At 36.3% G+C, this 11,530-nt stretch overlaps 1 protein-coding gene across 1 annotated transcript in view; it reads right to left on the minus strand.

Moving 5' to 3' along the window:
• The window catches only part of XPO4 (exportin 4), a 53,503-nt gene that overhangs the window by 26,541 nt on the left and 15,432 nt on the right, over positions 1-11,530 (minus strand). Inside the window, exons 4-6 of the mRNA XM_026851146.1 lie at positions 10,850-10,966; positions 9,931-10,084; positions 1,412-1,524 (exon numbers count right to left, since the gene is read on the minus strand). Of these exons, the coding sequence (XP_026706947.1) occupies positions 1,412-1,524; positions 9,931-10,084; positions 10,850-10,966 (384 nt within the window). The remainder of the gene's footprint in view (positions 1-1,411; positions 1,525-9,930; positions 10,085-10,849; positions 10,967-11,530) is intronic.

Raw genomic sequence — 11,530 nt, forward strand, 5'->3', positions numbered from 1 at the left:
AATTACTACCATTCACTTACATTACTTCAAATAGTAAACTAATACTACAAGCCTCGACCATTGCAAATCAGGAATCTAAAACCAAAACTGACAGCATACTGCCCTGGCTAGCATTCATTCAAAAATAATCAAATACAGGCAAGTTTTGGTTACTATTAAGCAAAATGCAAATGTATTAAAACAACTCTGCATGTTATTAAAAATATTATTCTTATAATGAATAAGTAGTTGTAAACCAACCAAAGAAACAGATATCTAGCTCTGACAACTTCATACTATTAAACAAGAAAGGGTTAACATGTAAGCCAAAAAGTTATTTGCATGTGGAGGTTCACAGCTGACAGTAGCAACTGTCTGGATAGTCTAGACAGCTGTTCAGATTGTGTATAGCTGCTAAGAGTTCTGCCAGTGATTTTTTTCACCTTTTCAAAACTACCGGAACAGATAAACTTGTAAAAAAAATTTTTTTTTTTTTTTTTAAATCTAATTTATCAAAAAACCCTATAAAGTTAAGGTCACATATCCAAACATCAGACAACTCTCAAACAACACTGAAGAGTTACATTTACTTTGTCTAATAATAACTTTGCCTAAGTTTTGAGCACAATATTTCTCTCCTTTGCAAAAATTAAAATAGCCTGAGAATGCTGAATTCTCAGGTCCCAAGGGATGTATCTTAAGATAAAATAACACAATAAACAAATTTATAAGCCAATGTTATGTTGCTGCTGCAGTAACTCCTAGCTGAGCAACTACAAACTTCTTTCTACAACTGTTGAGAGAAAACAGTACTGTTTTTATCCAGTTTTGATATAACGGGTTTTTAAAATAGTAGAAATTAAGTATTACATTCTCCTCTCCCAACTCCACTTCTTCCCCACCCCTCCTAGCTTAATCTGTTTTAATTTGTTTGGATTTTCTTTGTGCTGAGGAAAAAAGATACATAATTCTGTATGCTGAAACCGGCTAGAAAACTGCAACTACATTACTTATTTTCAGCTGTTCCATTCAGCAAGTGCTTTATGATCAGGAAACACATACTGTTCATTTCATCTTTTTAGAAAGACATTACACCTTATCTGAAAGATACACTCTACTACTGCTCATCATGCTTGGTTTTGTTTGACAAGTACATGCCCAGAAATATGAAATGTATAAAAGTTTAGATAACTATACCACATACAACTTTTTGTTTTGTGAATGATCATTAATTTAAAGCAATTTATAGGCAAAATACATATTTGGTAACCTAGGAAAAATACAATTCCTCTGTTTGCTTTGATAAGCAAGCTGAAGTTAAGAGAATCAGTCCTACCTGATGCAAAAGAGGAGTCCAACAATACAGTTTTAGAACAGGAAGGAGCTGCTTTCCCTGTGGTCTGGACTATGAAAGTTGAAGAAAGAAACTTACTGTAAAGAAAAGCTCCATAACTCTGCTGTCCAGGAGGGTCTCACGCCAGGATTCTGTTGGCTTTAGCATCACATTTTGTGAGGATTCAAACATAGCTATATAATGTCTGCCCAGTTATCTGGTGTCAAGGTCAACAATAACATTCCTACTTGGCTTTAAAAAAATCCTAGATACAACAGGATCCATTCAGAAAGAATGTAATGGAAACAAACTTTAAGCCTCTTCACATACACAGCATAATTCATGCATGAGGCCAAGGAATAAAAGGTATTAAGTATTGAAAAAAAGAATGCTCCAGGAATGTTAGATAACAGTTTGATCATAATTATGAGACATACCATAGTGATACGATCACTTTGATAACCAGGGTGTCTAATGTGACACAGCGAGAAGGGAAAAAAGCAACCGCAATTAACAGGTGTTAAAATTTATGCAAAATAGGAAATCATTTTCTAAAAAATTTTCCTGGCAGCTTTTTAAAAGTCCTTACGATAGCTAAAGATAGCTCACTGAAATCTATATCCTATTTTTCTAAATAGCCAAATATGCGTCACAGAATGCAGATATGTTAGCCCTGCATTAATCTACATTTTTTAATCCCGCTGTGAAGAACAAAAGCGTAAGGAGCCACAAGGCATCGTCATATTAAACACATGTTTGCAAGAGACATGAGACGCGCGTGAAAAATGCTCACACCATGAACCCATAATTTTGCATTCGTTTCAGTTCCCACCATGTGTTTTGGCATAACTTAATTTACAAAATTCTGCAAATACTACAGAAAGGTACAGAAAAAGCAGAGGCATGAGCAAAAAATCATTTAAACAAGGTTACATTCTTTGTCAGTCTGCTCCCACAGAAGAGTGTTTATCAAAGATTTTTGAAAGTTCTTCCTTCTGTGACACCCCCCAATCCAAGTAGTGGTAAAACTGCTTACAACTTATATTTTCATCTGTCTTTTTTAAACCCTTCATTATCCTCTCCGATCCCCTTCAAACCCAACCATCAGAATAAGTAACAGCATGCTCAGCTGCATGTAATTTACTTACTGGTAGTGAACTGCATTAACTTTTGTACTGTAAAGTCATCAGGTATTATAAAAAACATGTATCAGGTATTATAAAAAACATGTATCAGGTATTATAAAAAACATGTATCAGGTATTATAAAAAACATGTATCAAAGTATTCGTAGGTCTAGAAGAAAATAAATTTCACAATGGTATCATTCAAGAAAGCAGACCCTTTAACTTTTGATGGATTTTGTTTAAGAGAACAACATATAAAGCAAACAGCTAGCTTAATATGATGAATTGTGGCACAAAACAGGATCCACAATTTTAGTTTATTTATGCTTGTCTTCTGAGTTATGCCAAATCCAGAATTTCCCAACAACAGTGTACAGAAACACATTCAAAAAAGGCGACTTTTTCCACGGCACAGACCTTCACTGGTGGTATGTGTCCAGAACTGTTGTCAGCACATTATAACGCATAAGAACAATCAGGGATTTTTACATTAGTGCAAAACAAAACCAATTTCACCATTTTCAAAGTTATCAGTGGGTGTTGAACCGTACCAAATCTGCATTATTTCAGATACGGAAAAACTAAAAATCACAGAATTGTCTATTTTATTTCCATCTGAAATACAGATGTAATTCAAGTAATCAAAAATGCTTCAGTTCTCCCAGATGAAAAAAAAGTCATGAAAGTACCATATGCAATCATCCTTTATCAGAAGTAATATTAAAACTAATTTTATCTGGCAAATTAAGCCATGCTTTTTTTTTTTTTTTTTCATTTAGAATGCTTTAGAAAAAACCACTATTTTAAAATTGTTTATTGACAACTGTCCTTTGCTGTAACTCTCCAATAAATGATTGGCTCGGAAATACATCAATATCATGAGATGATCATAGATATATTATCAATCTCTGAAACCCAATTTGCTCTTCACTAAGTTGAGTCTACAGAGGGGACCAGCTACATAACACTTTTCATGTGGAATGAAAGAAGGGCTAGTTTGCTGTCACTATTTTAACAAGCATCAGTATTTAGCAGCCCTATCCTGTTATTTTTAGTACTGTTTCTCACGCTAACGGACTGATGACACATCTGACAATAGCAGATTTGTGGGTAAAATATCTATTCACTGAACAATAAAAATTATGCCTGCACCTATTATGAAGATCTTACACCCATTTTCCATCACACACTATATGGATGCAAACATTAGCGTAAGCTGGCTGTGGAAGTGCCTGCTGAAATACCTCAACTTATTCCGTGCTATAGTTCAGCCTTATTAGCAGCAGTCCATTTCTGCCAAACATGAAAAAAAGAGGGCAGTAAATTACCTAGCACATGGATGTACACAGGATAAATGCAGTCTTTATCAAAATTAATTTATTTTTCAATAGTTGCGAGGAAACAAGTACAGAACTAGCACAATATTGTTTTGTAAGCACTCAACTATAAAACAGACATGGAAATCCAAGCTAGGAAACAGAAGCATGGCAGTATTTCAGCAAGTTCACAAGACTTAGGACACTAATTGACTAGAAACTTCTGCTTGAATCAAAACAGATTATTCAATAACACGTACCAAGCTCTACTAAACAGCGTAAGACTATAACTAGATGCCTTTGTGTATATTAAGGCTCATATGCTCACCAATTAGTGCCTAGAGAGGAAGAGGAGGAGACTGTATTGTGTGAGGCAGATTTTATCTTTGCTTAAATTGATGTATGTAGACATTAGTTCTATGCTTGGTTTTGTTACATGAGCTGGAAAAATAAGAGTAATTTTTTTAAAGTTATAAATTTGTAATTTTAAAATTGTAACTTGGAAAAAAACGTTTTATATGCTTCTTGGAGGAACATATTAAATTAGAAAGTAAAAGAAACAAATGTGCAGTTTTCCTCCTACCCTTTGCCTTTATCCCAGGAAGGGACTGATGGGTGAAGACGAGTACCAAAGTGTTTCATACTCTAAGGCAGCCAGGAGGGATTGTAATGTTTCACTTCAGGACTTCCTCAAGTTCTAGTGTCTGAGAATGAATCCCATGGTCTTTCTCCTAAGAGACGGAAGGCTTGCCCTCCCACAAAGCAGTAAATTAGGAGCTAAAAAAAAAATAAAAAAAAATCAAAGCTGAGATTTCTTCTGCCAGAACTCCATTTGCAAATTTGTCCACAGGAGTGAAGAACAACTCAGAAATAGAGGGAAAACTCCTGGAGGGCTAAGCCCTGAGTATCTTTCTTTAGAAATTATTTTAATCACTTTACTGTTGTTGTTGGAACATTTCTGGAGAGCTTTCTGTCAGTCTTAGACTTGTATTTTACAAATAAAAAACTGCATTATCAAGGTAACTGCTTGAAATCTGCCATCCAGTGTTATAATGCTTACATACTGATTTTATTTGGATTTTTAAGATCTCCTCTGGCTTGCTAGCTACTCAGCCAAGCACATGGGATGAGTCTATGAGCAACTGTCTAAAACTGATGCAGAGGCTTGCTGCCCCCTATGGAGAAATGTTTCACAGATCTTTCTGTAACTTACACTCTCAGCAAACATACCTAAGCATTCAGGAGAAGGAACGTATGCTTAAATATTTAATCATTAAACACAAGTATTCTTAACTGTCATGAGAATGGAACAACTACTTTGTGTTGAAGACACTGGACTCTGATTGCATTGACAGGCATAGAAAGTGTAGGAAGACCCAAGCTGATTTTAAAACTGGCCAATTCCAGAGCCACTAGCAGAGTAGCCATGCCAGTACCAAGTCTCATGCTGACCACTCAAGTGAATTCTGCAGCTCCTGCTAGGTTTTGCTGCTATGGTTATACAGGTAATAATATTCAAGCTAATCACTTCAAGCCTAACTTACACTTAAAGCACCTATGCAGATACAGCTCAAGAATCACTTTCCGCTATATACTGGCTGCCATCTAGGAAGCTGATGACAAATCACTGCAAAACTGGAAAATTAAAATCACTGGGGCAAGAGACTAGAAGAGGAAAAACCTATACATTTTATCAGTACTGCTTCATAAAAAGAGTCATTACTGGTCTCTTTTCCTCTTCTGATATTAATGCTTTTAAGATGTTCTTACATTGCAAACTGATTTCAGAATTAATTCAGGAAAATCCAAATGATGAAACACTAATTGTTGAAAAGTTCAACATAAATACAAACATGCTTAGTGCAATCATGACCAAATTCTGGGGATCTGCCAATCTTCTTGGTTTTGCTCAAGTTTGTCTTAAAAGTTGCTAGAAAGGATTGTCAAGAAAATACCCAAGTACCCTAGAAATAATTTCCGATCATCAGGGATATCAAAGTCAGGTCAGTTTTCACGTAAGAGTGATAAGTCTGACAAAAGTAAAACGCAGCTCTCTTTTGCACTTTCTTAAATCTCTTAGTTTTAGTTACAATGAATTTTTCTTTATATTCCAAACAATAGCCAGGGTAGTACACCATCTCTTCATTTTTCAGATAAGGACAGACTGCTGTAGTAAATTCAGGATAATCCCAGGCTGCTAACAAACACTTAAAAGGCTTAAGGAAAGCAGCGTTGCTGCTGAAGGAAATCTGTGTTGTCACTCCTCAGTACAGGTTAAATTGTTTCTGTAGCTGTGCAACAAATCAAACCAGGGACCTCAACCTGTTAAGAAAATTTTTCAGCCAGGTGGTTTCCTGCTCAGTATCATGCTCATCAGAAGTACCAGGGCAGGATGTTTTTTTCAGCAGCAATGTCAACCTGAATCATTCCCCAAAGCAAACTTCAAGTTTTCTGGAACATTCCCTATGTTTTTCATGCACTTCCGTTATTCATACACATGCTACAAATCTGGGTTGGAGAGAGTTCAAATCTTAAAAGCCTGCAGAACTATATGGTTCACAGGATCTCCCAGAAAGGTGTCTCATTCTGGCTTGAGGTTTAAGAGACATTTTCAAAACAGAAATTAAGAGCTTAGTTCCTTTAACTTTGTGGCTGAGGAACATACACAGTTAAAAAAAAGCAGTGTACAGATCAGACAAAAGCTTCAGTCAGTTCATACAACTGCCATCACACCATTTTCAATGGAACAGCAATGATGCACATTAGTGGAGCACATCCCATTCAGTTTACGTAACCTCTATTTTAAATTCAATCCTCTATTCTACATTAACTTGAAAATTTGCCAGCTTGCCTCCAAGCAAGTACAGGCACTAAATCCAAAGTAAGAACTAAAGCTCAAGTTCCTCTTTATTCGTGTACTATAATCTATATCTTAATGAATAAGAGGTAAATACTTCTATGACAGCTCCTAATGACAGATACTAGACACCTTTTTGTAGATGGGAGACAGCTGGACAAAAACCTGTTTAAGAACTTTTACATTTGAGGATATTCATCTGAAGTCCATTAGAATGTGGCTGCTAAGAACAGATAAATCCCAAAGTCAAGAAAAAATCAGAAACAGAAACATCTCAGGAAATAAAACAATAAAAATAACAATTACATCCTGACTCCACAGGACATACGACTGTGGCAAGGTGCATCGAAGCCCAGCAACACTCAGCTCCTGAACTGGAGACTTTTGACACTGACAACATACTAGGAGCGAGAACCTTGAAGACACTATTGTAAAGGAGAGGGTTGCACCTTAGTACTGATCATGTGCACTTCCTTGATGAGTCAAAGCATTCATTTAAGAAAAGATGCAGTTAAAACTAGTTTTATCTGAGTAAACAATATTTAACAGTGCTGTAACAGCACTGAAAAAAGAAGCTCTACAGAAGCCAACAGGCCACAACAGGCTACCATACGTTCTTAGTGCAAAATAGGAATCCTATGTTATTGCCTTTTCCAACAGTACTGCCAAAAACCTCTGAAGCATCTGCAAACACCAGGTGAACTAATACCTTGAGGTAGGAGATAAAAATAACAATAGACTGCCTGTGTGTTAGAAAATGAAATGGAAGAAACTGCACATGACTGGAAGATGGTCTCCAAGGTCATCATGCCCTGCCCTTCCTACTTCAGGCACTACATCCCAAGACACTTGAAAAACAGAGTTCCAACCTGCAAGTAAGTAGGTCCCAGCCTCTTTTCTTTTGTTGCTCCAACGAGATGGCTATTCCAGAATGAATCTTTCATGCTAGCAACAGACAATGCAGACTTACTACATCTCTTCTGTTATGACTGGCAGCACTGCCCAAGACTACATTTAATGCAACACACTAAGTTATCTTGTAACACAGCACAAGAACTTTTGAGAAGTGATATTTTTGATGCAACTCTCACACTTTGGTGATTTAAGTGACATTCCCCTTGGTGACGATCACTGTAGAGTTAATGCATATTTATGCTACTTTTTTTGGAGATACAAGATTCTTGCTAAAAGATTATATACAAATGCTGCAGATTACTGTTATGCTGCAGGGAATACTGAGAATCAATACTATCTTGCCAGGGGAAATACCAGCTAAAGGAAAAAATACATACCTGTGGATACAATGGATCATTTTACTTCATGCTTTGAGTATTAAATTTATGCCCAATGCTTCGGCATATGTACCATCAAGATTTGGAAAGAGGAAACCAAAAAGATACCAACTGATCAATCAACACAGCAATTCTTACATTCTTACATAATGTGCTATCTATTTAGAAACTGCAGCCAAGTTAAAGTTTCACTGCCCATGAGCTAAGAATCAACAGTTACTTTTAAACCAGTCTTCTTAAGGAAGAGATATTTATGCCACAATGCAATCAACCTGGTGCTGTAAACCCCAACAGTTATTGAATCTTCATCAGCTAAGACCCACTTTTCTCAAGGATGACTAAAGCCTTTCAACTTCTGTGAAAACAGGTTGCTACACAAGAGGGAGACCCAAGCTGGTACTCTAATTCTTACAGCAAAATGAGATGTCCAACAGCAGAAAATAAAAAGATGGTTATCAACTGGAGCAGAAGTTATGAAAAGATTTGAAGTAGAGCCATGTAAAGAGCATTTGTGGTGTTTCAGACTAAAGGTCCATCCAATCTCCAGAAGTGGCCAGAATTTGTTTAACAGCTGTAGGATCTAAAGTAGGCCGAGTAGCAGAAAACACTGTTAACCTTAATCAGCAGTATGGCTTGCTTAGCTATTTCAATTAACATTTATTTACTAGCACCTATAGACTAAATCACTTCATATTATATCATGGTATAAATGAAAGCTGAAACTTCCAAGGCTTCATGTCTTGCTTGCATCTATCTAGTTCCACCAGTGCAAACCTTAGCCTAGGACAAAGTGCTCTTTAAAAAATAGCCTTCACTTTCAAACTGTAACAAGATCAGTATTTAGGACTACATCAGAGGTTTGCACAAAGCAAGACTAAAATTCAGAGGGAAGCACCACTGAACAACACAAGAGCATTTTTCTTTTCCATTTAAGATTACAGTTTATAGGAAAAAAGTGTTCACATATCTGAATTCTTACAAATCCCAAATCCTCTTCCAAAAACTTTTGTAAGATGCAATAATTTGATTCTCATCTCAGACATGTGCACTAAATTCCTCTCTGGAACCCTGTCAAATCACTTCAGTGATTAATAGGAGTGGAATATTTACTTTTAATCCATGGCACCTTCCATAAAGACAATTTAATTGGTATTCTGCTTTAGAGATGCGAACCAAGGAATATCCAGTTTCAAATAAATTTCACTTTTGCTGCCCGCTGCATAATGAACAGAATCAAAGACAACAGAAACACACAGATACTGCCTTCTGACCAGGCAAGTATCTGCCATCAAACCAGGAAAGCAACTAAAATCCTTTACAGCAGATTTGAAGGCAATGTCAAGATTCCTACAGTATGTGTAATTTAGTTGCAATTTCAAAAGCTGAGCAATTAAAGGAGGCATTGTAATGTTTTAGTGCAAGTGCTTCTTAACTATCTGTTAAATAGAGAATGTGATTATTTCTACAATATTCTTCTAGTCCATTTTGGGACTAAGAGTTTCTGTATCTTTCTTCCCTCCCTCACTAAGACTCTTTCTAAAGATTCCCATTTTCTCCTCTACATTCCATTTCTTTCTCTGGACTTTCATAATCAGCACACATAACAAACATCATTCACCTGCCACATCCTCTTCTCTGAGGAGAAAAGTAGGAGAGATCAGATCTCCACATAAAAATTAAACAGTTTAGACCTCTCTTTGCTATTTGGTTCTGCATTAAGCAACATATTACACTTTCCTTGTCCCCTGCACCAACCAGATAGACAACCACTCATAACTAGGAGCTGCTCTGCTGAACTAGTTTTGCCTTTTATATAACATACTTTAGAAGTTTAATGAAGAGCAACAACAGCTTCTGTATGGAAGTATCTGTTAGCAAGCACAGGGGTGGTCAAGAACACTAACAGAAGAAAACAAATTGACTAAATATAAGGCTTATAAGTTTCACATTTTTCTCTCCTCACACATCACCCAGTAGAAAGGTGACCAAAGTCAGTTGAAATCAAGGGCCTGACATTAAAAGGATATAATTTGGAGGAAGGAAGTTCCAGCTTAAGACCTGATTGGCTAGTGCAAGATAACGCTGAAACACTGAAGACATCTGAGCATTGAGGTTTTCACGTCTGCTGAATTCCTGAAGTACCTCTACTGTGAGCATGAAGATCTGCCGCAGATCGTCCTCCTATAGTCAGGACGAACACAATATTATTAATAGAATCTGTCAGTCATTAAAATGTTGATTAAAAAGAAACACTTTTCTAAAAAGAAAATAATTTACTGTTTTCACCTTATTTTTCATTAAAATGTCTGTCAGACACCCCCCATTCTTCTGCCAAAGTTAACAGGTTATGATTGTAAAGAATAAGAAAAAAAATCTTCTCATAAATGCTACTCATTAAAGAAAAACTTAACATGTTTTTAACAACTGGTGGAGGAGAGGGTTGGTCTTTGGCATGAAAAAAAGTTGATAAGTTGTTCCACAACAGTCAGTTTAAAGCAATGCCTTCACAAAAACATTTCTGCCTGGCCAAACAATACATCTGAGACAACCAGACTACACCATCTGCAATAATATTTTTAAATACATAGCTCTCCTTGGCTTTAAACCAAAGCTATATTTAAGACTATCATTGTTCCACAGAGTATTCGTTTTGTTTGCAATTGGTAGCCAAGGAATTAAGGAGTCCAACCACATTAAGATCTGTAGCACTACATTTGTAAAATGGGCAAAAAGGGATTGCACCTTTTTGAGACAAGTTTTTAAAAAATACATTATCAACTTTCCTGAAGTAGCCAGAATCTGCATTAACAATACAGTATTTGTCCTGTTAAATGATGTTAGGCACACACTGTACCTGAATGCACCTGGCACAAGAAAGTACTTCTGCTTCTCAATGTTTAAATTTTAGAAAGACAGATAGCACATATTGATACAGAACTAGTTTACCTGAAATATACGTTTACAGTTACCATGGAACTCCATGCTTAGTCCAATGTTGCTGGTTTTACTTGAACTTGAGAACTCGCTCAGCAACGCCGTTAAAATGGAACAGGCCAAAGTTTGCTATAAAAAAAATAAGGGGGAATAATATAACTAAAAGATGTTCAGTAATGTAATACCACCTACATTGTCCTTAGATTTTTTTATTAGAATTTTTCTATGACTATTACTTCAGTTTCTTCTAACACAAACTCGAACAAGTCAAACTTTCATGTGGATAGATCCTTGGGTGAACCATCTCTAGAATCATCAAGGCTCCATCCTTACAAGCGAAATTGAAGTATCTGAACAATGTAAAAGCTATCACCTGTGCTATCATCACTACAAAATGGAAACGAACTTTCTGCAATCCATTTCCCAGTCTTGCTGTTTACTTTCTCTCCCTGTGTACAGGCCTTTACAGGTATTAGTTTCAGGAAAGATCCAGTTGCTACTCATTTCTATTGATCCAATAGATAAGGTCACTCTGAAGTTTTTTTTGGCCTTCTATGAATTTACTACACTTACCGTGTTAGTATTTGATCATGATTAACTTTATACCACTGAAAGTGATAAAAGCCAGTCAAAAGCAACACCTGCAATATACCATCTAGTACATATCCCCATCCCCCACCCCACCCCCAGCAT

The sequence above is a fragment of the Athene cunicularia genome (assembly GCF_003259725.1).
Source record: "Athene cunicularia isolate RWA chromosome 1 unlocalized genomic scaffold, athCun1 chr1_part1, whole genome shotgun sequence".
NCBI lineage: Eukaryota > Metazoa > Chordata > Aves > Strigiformes > Strigidae > Athene > Athene cunicularia.